The following is a 16,060-nucleotide window of genomic DNA, read 5'->3' as shown; positions in this document are numbered from 1 at the left end:
CATCTGCATCTGTATTTGTATTTGTATCTTATACATCTCTTTCACAATCTCTGTGTCTGCATCTGTATCTGCAACTGTATCTGCACCTGTATATATATCTGTATCTTTATCTGTAGCTGTATCTTTATCTGCTTACAGATCTGAAGCTGCATACAGATCTGTATCTACATCTCTCTGTAAATGTATCTTTATCTATTGCATTATTCATTTGCTGAATATTTATTTCTTAATGTATCTTCATCCATAAAATTATCTCTTTTTTTATTTGCAGCTACAACTGTAGATCCTTATGTACCTTAACCCAGTTGAGCTTTTGAGCAAAATGTATCTGTATCTGCCTTTGATATCTGTGTATCTAGGCTTACGCTCATAAGTATCTGCCTTTTAGTGTGTGCGTTGCGCGTCTTCGTCTTTGATTATGCAAAGTCGTCATTAGACGCTTAATTTGTTAAGCGCACTCAAAACGCGTTGTAAATTTAATTAGCTCATTATTCTATAAATGTTTATGGCCCATAGTTGAAATTCATTTCGTTTCAGGCCAAAATACGGCACAGTCATTAAAATTACTACAAGCTCTCTCTCCCTTTCTCTCTGCCCCTCACCCCTCGCTTCCATTTGCAGACTGTGTAAATTTGCTTAACATTTTCTTACGCTGCTCGGCTAAATGGCAAGTGCGTTGCGCATTAAGTATACGCCCCTTATTACCAGCGGGCAGCTACATTTATGCCCGGCATATAAAATCAAATGATTTACGCTGGGCAAACTTCACTTCAATGTTAAATGCTAACTTTCAAATTTTACGCTCGATAGCATTCGGAATAAGAAGAGCAACTGCGCCGAATAGCATATACTCTAACATAGGCTAGACGTTAGCTATGAAATCATATCAGTTCAGATAGAAATATATATAATTTTGACTAAAAAAAAGCTCTCTATATTTCCAAGCTGAAGATATATATTATATAGGATGTGGGATGTTTATTAAAAATAATTTTGTGTAATTGTTAAGAGCCCGAAAGAAACTCATAATATTTAAGACTGTGCAAACTTTGTTTTCACAGCTTAACAAAACTAAATTTTCAATTGAGTTTTTGTATGGCAAATCTAAAAGTCGCAAATATCGAGACAATATTGTAATACGCCCAGTTAAAGGGTAGTGAGAAATGAAGCGCACAGCAGCCAATCAAATGGAAAAGCATTCAAGAGGCTGCGATAAATATCTAACCGAAGAGCCTGCACAATGCGGGCAGCAGCCCACAGGCAGGACAGGCAGGACGGGCCAGACCAAAGCCAGGCTGCAGGCAATGCAGAGAATGCAACAATGCAACAATAGCTGTGCCACCGTGGGGGCAAGTGCAGGGGTTCAATGCAGAGCAGCAGATAAGCCCGGGGCAACAGCTGGGCCGAAAGTCGGCCAAAATAAATGGAAATTAAAAGTTGGCAATCACAACAAAAGGCGACAACAGACGCCAAAAAAGCTATGCATATGAAATAGAAATGGATGCAGGCGCAGAGCGCAGAGCAGCTGCTAAAAAAATAAAAAACGATATGGGGAAAATTTCCATGTCTGGGCCAGTGTCGGCGCGGACAGATCTCAGAGTCCGCACACATATGCTTAGCATAATAACTGGTTGTACGTGCGAACAGTGTATCGGGCCGGGACAAGTCGAGTCGCGTTTGTTAACATGACATCATCGTGCAATAAGCGGGACATAGTCTAATGAATAAAAATGAATTTAAAAAAAGAAAGGAAAACAAAAGCTGAGTGAACGAGAGAGACAATAAAATATGCGGCGACATAGGCAGACGGAACGCAGCAGGCTGCCAGCCAGTCTACGCAGCAGCTATGATATAGCTATATCCCAGAGTCCTGTCAGGCAGTCAGCCAAGTGCGCACACACACACACACACACACTCACACACACAGGCGGACAGAGTCAAGTTTTCCATTTTGATGTTTTTCTTGTGCTTGCCGCTGCAGGCCAACTTGGCTGTCCTGTCTTCATAATCCTTTATTTAAATATTGTTTGCTTTTTATTTGCCATTGTTATTATGCTTGTAGATATTTTGCATAAATAACTAGACAGGACCAACACACGCACACGCACACACAATCAAATCAAGACAACAATCTCAATCTGAGGCTGTGGCAAAAAGTGCTGCTGTTTGCTTTTTACAGTACACCCGCCTTTTAAAATATATATTTGCCCAGCAGCCAGCCAGCCCAGGAGTTGACATTTTGACTTTATGCGCAACGTGGCGTATGCGTAATATATGTATAACGCATATTGCGTATACGCCCCATCGGGCGCCTTTACTCATTAGCAATTACATGTGCGCCCTGTGGAACACAGCGCTCGCTGCCAACTGAAATTTGTGTCAACGTCCAGACAGCAGCAACAACAACAACAACAACATCAACAACATCGACAACAACAACGGCAACAGCGACAACAACAACTGACAACTTGGCCCAAAGGCGTCGCCATATTTAGCATGTTAACGTATATCCTCCAGGTAGCTGAGTTGTCATTGACGTCGAAAGGTTGCTGTTAAAATGGGCACGCTAAATGCCTGACAGTCGAGCCAGCCGTTGACATAGCCAGGCATCTTGTCAAGTCAGCCGCGCCGCGCCGCGCCGCGCCACGCCCCGCTTTGTGCGTGTGCCCCTCGCTATGTTGTGCGTGGGCGTGTGTGTGTGCGTGTGCGTGCGCGCTTTTAAATATCAAATGCACATTAATTTTGACATCGAAGCGGAAATATATTTAATTGCTTTCAGCCGCAGCGCCACCTTGTCATATTCAACTCTCAGGGCACACACGCAGCACACACATGCACGCCCACACACTCGCACACACACTCACACACATAGACAGACAGCGACCGCTGATGTCTCACGTATTCTGGAGCGACTTTCGCCATTAGCGTCGTGTCTCCAAAGGCCCTGCGCAAATATTTGGCTTTTCCTAGCAATTTTCCCGTGTTTTCATTATGTCATTTCATTAAGAAGCCGCCGCCGCCGTAGATATTGCTGGCATACCATCACACACTCTTCCCCTCTCGCTGCCCCAGCCACGCCCCTAACTAGCGCTTAGTCGTGCGACTGTTTTTGCGTTAAGTTGCCAATAATCGCATTGGCCTTGTTTATGGCACGTTCCACACCAAATAATCAGACGGCAAAGCAAACGTTGCCGATTTTGATTAACTTAAGGGAAACTTACTTCATTTTCAGAATTTTAAGCAACGGAAATTCGTTCAAATTGAACCAATTTCTTGGGTACATTTACGAGTTCAAATCGTGCATAAATTATATTATTAAACGTATTTAGCCGTTTAAGCCCATCAAAATTAATGAGATACATTTGCAATTAAATTGGCATAAACATATACCAAATCTTATATATTTAAATGGGCTGGTAACCCAGACGACGTGTGATAAAAAATCTTGGGGCTGCAAACAAGTAGAGAGGCCCTTCAATTCGGTAGTCAGGACATTCAGGACTTATGTGCCATCATTTTAAATTCTTTCTCTCTCTTTCAGCTCTCGACTGCGGACTATATTCAGACTCAAAAACTGAGCTTTATTTCTTATTAATAATTTTAAATGAATTCTCGCTGTGTTTGGCATAAAACTCAGAGAGGCTCAAGGAATTCTTTCTTTAAATTCCTTCTTGCATTTTTTAGCTCTTGACTGCGTGCAGTATTTAGACACAACAACTGAGCCTTGATTGTTATTGCAATATAAAGCTGCATTTGGCTTAAAATTAAGGAGCGGACCGGCTGAAGGAGTTGACTTAATTGACTCTGCTATTGCCGCTGGCTGGGCAAATAAACAATATGGAATTTCTGTTTGAAAATCTAAGCGCTTGAGCGTCGAACTGACAAGCGAAAGGTAACTGAGTCGAATCCCATTTAAAAATGTTATATTATGCTATTAAATTTGTTCGCTTAAACAAGAAAAATAGGAAAATATAATTTGGGAATGAAAATAAATGGCCTTAAGCAATAATAATTCGAAATGTAAACTACACAAACGGTTGAAGAAGAACTTGCATTTTCAACTATTTTTACATCACCCAGGTGACGCCGGGTTATTTCTTCTGGTAATATACATATATATAAATTTATAGTTTAAATCTGACAATTAATATGTCTATATAAGTATAAGTTGTAAAATAATTAAGTTCTAATTCAACATTAACAACTTTACAAAGTCTGAAGAGCACAGCATATTTTAAAATAAAATAAACACAAATAAAAATAATGTAATATAGCTAAAAATCAAGAAAATTAATTCGAAGAAAAACTTATATTTAACCGATTTTACCAGAAGGGATATTCGCGATGCAGATAAATAAGAAAATATCAAATGAGACTGTATAAAGAGAATAAAACTCTGCATAACAACTTAAATGAGGAAGCTTGATCTAAGTACAAATACAAATACGATTTAAGTCTCTATAGATGAGCGTTAACATTTTCTATGCTATTTACTCGGCTTCAGATGTGGCGCATATAATTTTCAACTGGCCATCAAAATAAATGATAATAAACGATATGTTAAACTTGCCGCCAGCGCATATGCTGTCATATATAAACTCACGTATTTATGTGGCCGTAAATGTACAAATGCCGTAAAATGTGAAAAGGCAAATGGGGAATACGGCGCGATATGGAGATTCGGGCGGGGAAAATATGTATATTTGCAGCAGTGACAGGCCGCATAGCACTGCGTTTGCCGCTGGCCATAAACTAACTAAATGTCAAACTTTCAAATCCGTGGCTGAGCAGCTGAGCAGGAGTGGGGCGAGATGGGGCAGAGCTAAGGTAAAAGTAAAAGTCATACATTTTACAGGTGACAAAAACTCACACGTGAGAAGCCGTTGCTAACTGACTGCCAACTGCTGACTGCTGGCTGCTGACTCCTGCGGCTGTAAATGTGGCAGCTGCTGCGGCAGTTGAAATGCACTCTCAAGCGGGGACACAGATAGAGACACCGATAGAGACACACACACACAGATAGAGAGACAGAGACACACGCGACAGATTTGTGTTTATCTGCGTAGCAGATCCTTTTAGACTTTTATGCGTGTGGACACGTTTTGCTGCGATTACTTTTATTTTGCTACTCTTCCTTTTTGTATGTTCGCCTGCTTAGCGCGACTTTTATCTGCTGTTCACGCGGCAACTTTGTCACACGGCATTGACACCTGCGCTTATCGGTCATGCATTTTACACACACGCTCACACACTCATACACACACTCGCGCGATTTGGGTCAAAGTGCTAACAGAATGCAACAATGCAGCTGCAGCACATGGCAGTTGCCGCTTCTGGTTCGTTCGTTTCCCCGGCTGCTGCTGCTGCTTCCGTTTCCGGTGCCTGGCACTTTCACTTTTTTTTTTTTATACGATTCTTTTCTGTTGTTGTATTTTTGTTGCTGGTGCCAACTTTTTAGTTGCGTTCACAGTTGCGCTGACAATTTGCTGTGCAACATTTTAAGCTGCTGCGTGTGGCACACACACACAGACAGAGCGTATTTAACGCCTTGTTGCTGCCTTTCACTTGCACAGTAATTTTTCACGTTTTCAAGGATAAACAAGGATATGCGTCACACGCACACACAAACGCACAGAAACACGCGCGCCGCGTTTTTTTTACTTCTATTTTTGTTGTTTTGAACTTTTGGCGGCTCTTTCGAAATTTTGTTGTTGCGCCTGCCAAAAATAAAATCTCATACGTATATTTGCCGCCGGCAATGGCAAGGACTCGCTTTTATTTCTGCTCCTGCTGTTTGTTGCTGCAGTTGTTGTTGCTGCTGCTGCTGCTTGATATTTGATTGCTGTGCGTTTCCTTAAGCTTTTGGGGCTGCGTGCGTGGCTGCCGTAACGTGTACAGCTTACGACGAGTATGCGAAGTGAACTGAAAAGGACACTCTGGCCACGGCTAACGAGGCAGGACAACGAGGCAGGACAACGACAACGACAACGACAAAGGACGACGGTGCACGCCCGTGTTTTATGTGTGGCCCAAGCCAAGCGGCAGCGGCAGCGTCTAGTCTTCGTGTCTGTCTGACAGCTGGAAAGTCGCTGAGCAGCCGGACATGCGCATTGAGAGAGCGAGAGAGTAAGCGAAAGACTCTCTGTGCCTTTCCAGGATTTGCAGGTCAGTTATGCGTTTACGTTTTCGTTTTCATTTGACAGCTGACAAACAGAACTTCCAGTGCGCAGCGCAAGAGCGCGACAGTTTTAAGAGAAAGCCTAATGCTCTTAACGCGCTCTTAAGCTAGCCAAATACTTTGTTAAGTGTGTCAGAATTTCAAATTGCGTTTACTTAGCTAATGTCACGTGCTTATTGCGTTACCCATTTAATTAAGCCAAGCAGCTAGACAGCCTGACTGCAACAGCAGCAACATCAGCAGCAGCAGCAACAAGGAGTCGCTGGCAGCTGGCAGCAGCAAGGACCTACGCACAATTGAAGGCGGACATTAATGACAGCATTCGGAGCAGCCAAACCGCAGCGGTTGTTGGCTTGGCAACCCCTCGACCCTGGACAGACCCTCGACGGCAAATCAGTGCTCAAAAGAAATTGATCCTGTAATGCGGCTGTGGCAGGCAGGCAGCCAGCGGCACGCAGCGGCACGCACCGCGCGGGGGAAGGAGCCGCAACTAGCAGCTAAACTTTTGCGGTGACCGGGCCCAAACGTGAAGTAAACTTGCAATGCAGCAGAGCAAACCCCTCACCCCCACCCCCCGCCCCCCTCAGCAACATGAGGCAAACGCCCGCCGCAACCCACAGAGCTGACAACGACAACGACAACTATCGCTCGGGCAACATCCGGCTACGTGCGTGGCACGACGCCGGGTCGAAGGGGCTACGCAAAACTAAAGGAGATTGCAACCGCAGAGAAAGTGTAGAGCCGGTCATAAGAGCCATGGCGAGGGGGAGGGTAGGAGAGGGGAGGGGTGGCTGCAAAACGTTTGCCCACATGCCGCTTGTCGTTTTCCATTAGTGTGGCGACCAACCTCAATGATTTCTTACTTACAGCGCGCAATTTGTAAGTTTGAGTGTGCGCGCACATCAGACACACACACACACACACAGAGACACACACACGCACGCAGAGCCGCATAATCGCAGTCGTATTGGTTTTCGAATGCCGTCGAGTGTCGTGCAGGCAGCGTGCCACACAAGTTGGCCAATGCGTTTGCGACTGAGGTCGCGCGCTGCCTGTGCCTGTACGTGTGTGTGTGTGTGTACGTGTGCGTGCGAGTGTGTGTGTGTGTAGTTGGGTAAAAACTTCAGGAAATTGCTTTTGCATGAGCGCTTTGGCGGCTGGCAACCGCAGCGAAGTAGTCAGTAAAAAGGAAGCTGCGGCGATTGCAAAAGACGCACAAAAATGTATTAAAAAAAAAAAACAAAGATGAGAAGGAAACTTGCAACACAAGCGGACATCATTAGGTGCATGGCAACGGGGATGGGGGCGTGGCTGCTGATAATGTGCCTGCCAATTTGCCAGTCACTCAAAATGCATTTTCATTTAACGGAATTTTATTGAAATTTAATCAGCGTCGGCTGCTCAATAAATAATGCAAACAGCCAATCAAACACAAACAAATGCACAGATACAAATCACACACACACACACACACAGAGAGAGAGAGGGGAAGAGGGAGATACAGATACTGAGCTGGCACAGCTTTTGGTTTTTTCTACAGGTTTTTTGTTTTTTGTTACTGTGCGATTGTTGGCTCGCATGTTTGCCAGCCATTCAGTCAACGGTCAATATGCTCGAATCGCATTCATACACTTTGACCTCGTTTAACTTTTGTCGTCAGCCACGTTCGAAATGATTTCGTGTCTGCCTGTAGAAGCAGCCCTCACACCCTCACATCCCCCCTCCCCAGTCGAGCAGCCTGGCCTGCCCACGCCCACGCTGTAGACCCCATTCGACACTATCGGAGTGTAATGTTTTGTTGTAGCTGAAATGTAGTTTTTCTTTTCAATTGAAATATGTTGCCTACTTTTTTACCAGCCCAGCAACAGCAGCGGCAACAAAAAACTGCTGAAAGCAATTGTGTACAAACGTGTTAGTGGACAGGAAACAAACTGTCAGCCCTTAGGCGCGCCTGGCCCAGCCCAGCCTAGCTGTACTTTTATATATTCACCTTTTTTTTCGATTGTTTTCATTACATTTCATGCAAAAAACTTGTGCATTAATTGAAATAAATTTATGGCCATGCGGGCAGCAGATCAAAGATTAGCTGAAGTTTAGAAATTTCAAAAAGCAAATATGCATATGCCTTTCAAATTTCAAGTTTTATGTCAATCCAAGATCTGTAAGCAAATCTTATTTCGATTTATATGTGAAATGGTGAAAGTCGTGACTATATATGTAAATGTAACGATAAGACATATTTATATATATAATATATTTGGGAATAATTCGCAAGGGAAATTCATAATTTGGGTACATCTTTAACATGATATTTGACAGAACAGTCAAAAAAACTAAGCCGCCTAAAAATTGGTTGAGTTTTTGCAAACTTATTGTCACTTTTTAGCAAACATTGAGCTATGACCTATGACCCCAACTATAAGGAATTGGTATGTATCTAGCTACAATTATCAGCTGCATATTAAACAACACGAATTCGAACTTAAATGCAGAACTAAAAAAGAGTTAGAACCATAAAAGAAAAGCTAAGCCGCATAGAAATAGTTGAACTTTTGAGAAAGTTACGACAGAGACAAATTTTGACATTTTGACAATATGAATATTTGTATAAAATATGCATATGTCTCTTGGACAGAAAACTCAGTTTCGAAACTTAAGTGCAGCATTAATAAAGACGACAAACCGAACTCAAAAAGCCATACCTCAAGGAAAGCGATTAGATTTTGGCACACTTTGACTAAGAGCCAAAAGAGATTGTCTTTAAAACCAATATTTAAAGCCAATATTTATGCAAACAATTGGCCTTACAAGGGGCTTAGCTGGAAGACAAGCTGCAGCTGACTAGAAAACAAAATGTTTGAAGTGCGCAAACAGCGAAAGGAACAAGAAATAGTTTTCAAATTAGAGCTGATTGTGCTAATATTGCAGTACGCACACAATTATGCCTGCTAAATATTTATTTCCTCAAATTTAATAACATATGTCTAATTATAGAGCTTGTATTCAAAGAAACAAATTCGTATTTGTAGTCCAGAGGCTGCGCTTGTAAACATAATCATGCACATGCTCCGATAAACCGCACAAAATCAATCACATGTTCAGGTTACAAAGATGGAATCGTATATTAATCAAAGACTTTTAAATGGAAATATTGCCAACTGTTTTGAGGCGAAGGCGAGTGCATACAAATAACAGATCAGTTATAATATTGGCAGACTTATGTGTTTTGTTTGGTGTACAAAACAGTTAATTAACACGATTAAACAATTACTTATGGCCACAGAGTTGGCATTGTGTGCAGACCCCAAAGTCCCGCTCCCCCTGTGCTTAGTTAAACAAGCAGAAATCTATTGACAGCTCGGAACAATGCATTTGAAATGCTTTTCATGTAGATATCACATGCTCGCATTTAAAGGGCATATACAACAGACAGGACTATAAACATGGACTTGGCTGATGAGGGCCTATTAAATCAATTTTGGTTGTTGCTCTTTTGTGCCATTTTCCCTGTGGCTCCACCGACTGACTGACTGGCTGACTGACTGGCTGGCTGATTGAGTGACTGATTGACTGACAAACTGATTGACAGACTGACTGGCTTGGCAACATTTACGAGTAGCCTCGGCGTCTCCTACGGCCTAAGCATGCAATATTTGCGCAGCGCCCAGGGGCGAAATCTGTGCCAGGCTGAGGTGTGCACACTTATATACACATTACACACACATGCACAGGTGTGTGTGTGTGTGTTTATTTGTTTGTGTGCGCCTTTAATAACTTACAAAATTGTTATGAACTTCAAATAAGCGCGGCGGCTGTGCAAATATTGACACTGCACAACAAATTATCTGATTACATTTGGGTCAAGCCATTTTTTGTTACACTAAATATGTATGTGTGTAACAAGCACACACACACACACACACACATACAAACGGAAAGGAAAATAGACGCATACGTGCACTTGTGGCGCACACAGACAAAAATTAATTAAAACTTTGTGTGTTGTCTAGCATAATGTTGTGTGTGTGTGTATGTGTGTGTGACTTGTTTTGTTTTATTTTTTGATGTTCTCGTTTTTATACATATGTTTATGAGCGCGACCTTGTAGCCAAGTTAACAATTTGGGCCACTCGCTGTCGCAATGTTTACAAATGATAATGGCATTTATGACCCTGCGCTACACTCACAGCTGTAGCTACACGAATGTGTGTGTGTGCGTGTGCGTGCTTGTGTGTACTTCAGGGTTGCCAGCTGCTTTGGGGAATTTCGTTCATCATCATTTTATTTGCGGCACTCACACACACACACACACACACACACACACACACTTACGACCACAGCGCAGGGCAGCAGCTCAGCAAAGTGCATTTTGTATGATTTTTTTTTTCCATTTTTATTTTATTTTTTTTCCGTTTAGCAGAAAAAATACAAAAATTAATTTAATGCTTGGCTGCGAAATTATTCTAAGCATTTATGCTACACACACACATACATAAATTTAGTGTTATGTAACGTTTTATTTTAGCATTATGCTTGCTTTCTTTTTTTATTTGCACGCTCATGATTTTGAATAATTCGCTGCAGCAGAAAGTGCGCCCTGGCTGGCACTTCGAGCATACCTCAATAATAAAACAAAAGTGCGCTTTAGTTAAGTATATTCAGCGAGGGAATTGGCTGGGCCCAGGACAGAAACGGACTTAAAATCATTATTCAAGTTCATGAAAATCGCATAGAAAGGCGGTTCAGATAAGAGAGAAAGAAAATCGGAGACTGTTAGCGAAAGTGAAAGGTAATGAAAAGGGAAGTGCCATTAAAATCAGTTTATATATCACTTAAAGAAAGTAAACTGAGCTCTTAATACGCCAGACTTACTTAAAACCATGAAAATCGCGTAGAAAGGCGGCTTATTTAAGAGACAAAGAGCGACAGAGATTGAGCGAGTTAGTTAAGGGTTTAAATAAAGTGTCATTAAAACTGAGAAAGTACTACCAACATAAAAGTAACTTGAACTCTTAATATACTAGATTTACTTAGAACCATTAAAATCGCAGAGTTTTATTAAAATAAGTTATTTTTACTTAAAAAAAATATAATTAGCTCTGAATATTCTAAAATATTCTTAGAACCATGAAAATCGCATAGAAAGGCGTTTCACAAATATCGCATAGAAAGGCAGTTTAGATGGGAGAGAGAGAGAGACTGAGAGAGTAAGTGAAGTGCTTAAGCTAAGTGTCATTAAAATTAGTTAAAATATTACTAAGAAATATGTAAAAGGAACTCCTCATATTGAAGACTTATATTAAACTTAGACTAATCAGACGATACTCATCAAAAAAAGAATAAAACTTGATCTGCACATGATATGCGAAGACAATCCAACACAGCTATGCAGCAAGTAGACCTTCTTCTACTGCCAATAACATGCATTTGCAGATATGCCCAATTGTAATCAGTGCAGGGTATAAATAAAAAAATAGGTGCATCAGCTTTTCGCAACTTAGCGCGTCCGTGTACTACACACGATTTATGAAAATGCAGCCAACTAGTTACATGTTCGCAAACAGCTGATAAAAGTATTTTGAACTGTTGGGGTTTTTACAAATTTATGGCATTTTTTTGTATTAATTAAAAACTAATGCAACTTTTGGGCTTTTTCCAAGCTCATGGTATGTATTAATAGCATAGTTTAAGTAATTAAAAATTAATGCAGCTGCTGCTGCAGAAAAGTTTTGCTCGCACGAAATTACATAATAAAATATAAATAGATGTACTTGGCAAAAGTAAGACATTTGCTAATGATAAACAAAATGTGCAGTCAAATGAATTAAGCAAATATATAATCAAGTTGGATGTATTATATACAGACATATATATGCGAGTATGCATGTGCCTTTATAGCCAGGTCGAAGGCTGGCAGACCACGTTGTTAACTCCATTAATTTGCAGCATATCAAAAACAGATTGACACTACTGTCTGAGTGTGTGACTGAGCGTGTGTGTGTGCGTGTGTGTGTGTGTGTGGCTGGGATCTCAACAAGATACATTGAACGACATATACTCTCTGTGTGTGTGGCATCCTTTTAGGAGGCAGTGTTCGTGTGTGCGCCTGTCGTCAGGTGTTTGCCAGGAGCAGCAGCCAGCTGAGCTACAAGCTGAATCTGTGGGGGAAGAGGGGACAGTGGAGGTAGTGTGTGTGTGTGTAAGCAACTGCAAACATGTTCGCACAGCTGCGCACTGTGGCATTAATTTCCGTTAATTAAAATAAATACGTCAAGCGATAATAAATGACTCGCTGATGTTATTAAATGCACATACCACGAATCCTGGCAGCCAGTATAAAAGGCAGGCACAACCGACTGACTGACACGCGCCGACTGCAATTAGTTGAGCGAACCGGCGACATCTTTTTAAGTGGTTCTACCATAGCTCGAGGCTCGAGTAAGTTCCCTGTAAGTTGTAGCCTGCGGCATGTGCGCTACATTAAATGGCTTAATTGATACGACTCTGAATGGAATTTGTGGTCGAAGACATTGGCTGACCAACAATCCAAGTTGCTGGCTTTTATTATGCTGCATAAATTCTGGAAGATGTCGGCACGTAAGCCACGCTGTCAGCCAACATATGAGTGCGAAGCACACCTCTGGCTGGGGGCAGGGTAAATAAACAAATGTGTTGTGCCCCAAAACAGGTGCCAGCTGCTGCTGCTGCTGCTGCTGCTGCTGCTTACCTGCAGCTGAAAGTATCCAAGTGTGAGCTGTACAATGGCAAACAAAAGATTATCCTTGCCCTTACTTCACGCGCTGCCTTTGGACACAACACACTTGCTTTTGTACACAACACAGCAAGCACACACACAGCACACACACTCAGCACACACACACACATGCGCTTATTTGTAGCCAGGCAGCTGGCTGCTGTTGCTTCTATTGAAACGTTGAAGTAATGAAAAAAAATGTCAACTTGTGCACAGCAGAGACACAGCAGCAGCAGCAGAAAAAGGAGCAGTAGCAGTAGCAGTAGCAGTAGCAGTTGCTGTAGGAGACGCAGTAGGAGACGCACAACAAAGGCGACAGCGACACCGACAACAAAACATGTGTCAAACGCCAGACATTCTGAGGAATATTAATAACACTCACCGAACATATTTTTCATTAAAGCTCCACTGTAATGTCAAGCAGCAGATATACAAAGATGCACACACACACACACACACACAAGCGGGCACAACAAATGCCACTGGGAGCAGCTTTAAAGCTGATTATGCAAAATATCTTGTCAGCTAATTTAATAATTGCAATTGAACTTGAAGGCCGACTTCTGCGCCTTGAACTTGGCTGCGATTAGCGACCATTTTAAAACAAGAAAACATTCTTTTAGTTGTTGTTGTTGTTGTTGTCGACAAGCAATTCCCCCTAGCACAAGCAAAGTTGTGCATATTAGATCGACTGCTAATGCCAACAAAGAGGGCGGTGCGAAAAAACATGGTAAGAATATTACGACTTTCAAATACTCTATATGCAAAGAAAGCAGCGCTTGTTTAAGATAAAACTCATCAACAAGCGCTTGCAGTGATCACTCGTGAGGAAGAACTGCCAGCAAGAATTTCTCAGAATATAAACTCATCAATTTTAACTACCTAATTCTGTGGCTATTTTTTTTAGAAATTTTTAATGTTCCTTGAACTTAGTTCGGAGTTTTTCCTAATAAATAAAGCAAATTTTCTTAGACATAAAATAGTTGGGCGTGGCTAAAATAGCTTAATACTTAAGCTAAAAACTGTCCAAGTACAGATTTAGTTTTCATAGCTCAGCTCTTGCATGCAGACAGCCCGATAAAACTATAAATCATAGCACTCGCAACCAATATGTCCTTCTGCCCTTTCACAAATAGAGTATACAAACGAACACAAGTGTATGGGCCGCTCATGCAAATGACTTAAGGTGCGCGGCGGCAGCTTAAATTGAAAACTTATTAGCCGCAATTTAGATGCATATCCAAAGAGAAAAAAACAAAAAGACGGCACACGCTGCGTATGTGCAATTTGCTTGGTTGACTTTGTGTGCGGGCCGCATCATTAATGCAGGCCGGAAAGTCAACATGTGGAAATATGCCAGGCACGCAAATTGCACTCATCGTTCGCTCTGTTAATTAAACATAACGGGAGCAGAGCGATTAATTCGCAAGTGAATAATTAAAAGCAAAAGCGCGGAACGGCTTCAAAACTTGTTGACAAACTTTGCCACTGAATTGAAAACTTGCCCAAAATGGCGACAGCCCATCGGCTGCTATATAAGCCGCGAGTCCTGGCTGGCCAGCACATTCGCCAGACACACAATCGCCCAATCCACACAGGATGCTCTTCAAGCTGATCAAGCCGGCGCCGCTGACGGAGCAGATGCGCTCCCGAGATGGCTGCATCTATTTGTATCGGACCATGACGTTCATTGGCTGGCAACCGCCCAAGGCGGGGCCGCAGCGCTATTTGTATCTGTTCTGGACCGTGAATACGTTCTTGTGGTCGACCATCTATTTGCCGCTGGGCTTTCTGGGCAGCTATATGACAATGATCAAGCTGTTCACGCCGGGCCAGTTTCTCACCTCGCTGCAGGTGTGCATCAATGCGTATGGCTCCTCGGTGAAGGTGGCCGTCACCTACACGAAGCTGTCGCGTCTGATCAAGGCCAAGGATTTGCTGGATAAACTGGATCTGCGCTGCACCAAGCTGGAGGAGCGCGAGAAAATCCATCTGGTTGTGTCGCGCGGCAATCTTGTGTTTGTCATCTACACAATTGTCTACTGTGTCTATGCGGGCTCCACGTATCTGAGCTCCGTGCTGAGCGGTCGTCCGCCCTGGCAGATATACAATCCCCTGATTGACTGGCACAAGAACACGCTAAATCTGTGGATTGTCTCGACGCTCGAGTATGTAATCATGTCGGGCGCCGTGCTGCAGGATCAGCTGTCAGATATCTATCCGATCATCTACGCGCTCCTCCTGCGCAATCACCTGGACATACTCAGGGAGCGCATAAGCAAGCTGCGCACCGACGACACCATGACCGAGGACGAGCACTACGAGGCGCTGATCAAGTGCATCATAGATCACAAGATGATACTCGAGTAAGAAGCTGAAGTCAGCAAATCTCTTCATTATATACACCTCCCACCCTTCGGCAGTTACTGCGCCCTCATTCGTCCCGTCATCTCGGGCACCATTTTCACCCAGTTCCTGCTGATTGGCCTCGTTCTCGGCCTCACCCTGATCAATGTGTTCTTCTTCTCGGACTCTATACCGACGGCTATTGCCTCGTTCGTGTTTGTCATCACCACGTTGCTGCAGACGTTCCCCTTCTGTTACCTCTGCAATCTGATTATCGACGACTGCGAAGCCCTGGCGCACGCCATATTTCAGAGTAATTGGATAGATGCCGGCTCCCGATACCAGTCGACCCTATTGTATTTTCTACACAATGTGCAGCAGCCCATCGTTTTCATAGCCGGCGGCATCTTGCCGATATCAATGAGCAGCAACATCAGCGTAAGTGATGCCCCAATGACAATGGCATCGCCATCGACATTCATTCATATTTCCATTTATTTGCATAATTTTTTTTCTTCTTCCATTTATTCCTCTTTAATAGGTTGCTAAATTTGCCTTTTCGGTCATAACCATCACGAAGCAAATGAATATTGCGGATAAATTTAAGACCGAATAAGTTTTTGGCTGCAGACAGGTGAAATATTTATTTATATAACTGTTATACACAACTCTAACAACTGTTATGCAAACAATTTGCTCTAGTTTAGTTATTTTGTATGCACTTAGTAGTGTTGATTAACTCATGTATGTTGAATCTATTGAAAGTAACTCTGTGTTGTAAT

General features: G+C 42.5%; 1 protein-coding gene across 1 annotated transcript; it reads left to right on the top strand.

Annotated features, from left to right (window-relative positions):
- Positions 1 to 14,531: 14,531 nt before the first annotated feature.
- Positions 14,532 to 15,894, top strand: Or42b (Odorant receptor 42b). Its single transcript, XM_064691758.1, has 3 exons — positions 14,532 to 15,298; positions 15,356 to 15,716; positions 15,820 to 15,894. Exons 1-3 carry the CDS (start codon positions 14,532 to 14,534, stop codon positions 15,892 to 15,894), a joined length of 1,203 nt encoding a protein of 400 aa, XP_064547828.1.
- The last annotated feature ends 166 nt before the right edge of the window (positions 15,895 to 16,060 follow it).

This window comes from Drosophila montana, unplaced genomic scaffold (genome assembly GCF_035044405.1).
Source record: "Drosophila montana isolate Dmon_TW-CO22-7 unplaced genomic scaffold, ASM3504440v1 contig_3468_1, whole genome shotgun sequence".
In the NCBI taxonomy this organism is placed as follows: Eukaryota; Metazoa; Arthropoda; class Insecta; order Diptera; family Drosophilidae; genus Drosophila; species Drosophila montana.
The sequence above is the reverse complement of the archived record's forward strand: the minus strand, read 5'-3'. Positions and strand labels throughout refer to the sequence as shown.

Bases quoted from the DNA above. Each gene is read 5' to 3' on its own strand.
- Or42b (XM_064691758.1), top strand. From the start codon at position 14,532: ATGCTCTTCAAGCTGATCAAGCCGGCGCCGCTGACGGAGCAGATGCGC. The intron at 15,299-15,355 runs GTAAGAAGCTGA...ACCCTTCGGCAG, and splicing joins GATCACAAGATGATACTCGA to TTACTGCGCCCTCATTCGTC. The intron at 15,717-15,819 runs GTAAGTGATGCC...CCTCTTTAATAG, and splicing joins CAATGAGCAGCAACATCAGC to GTTGCTAAATTTGCCTTTTC.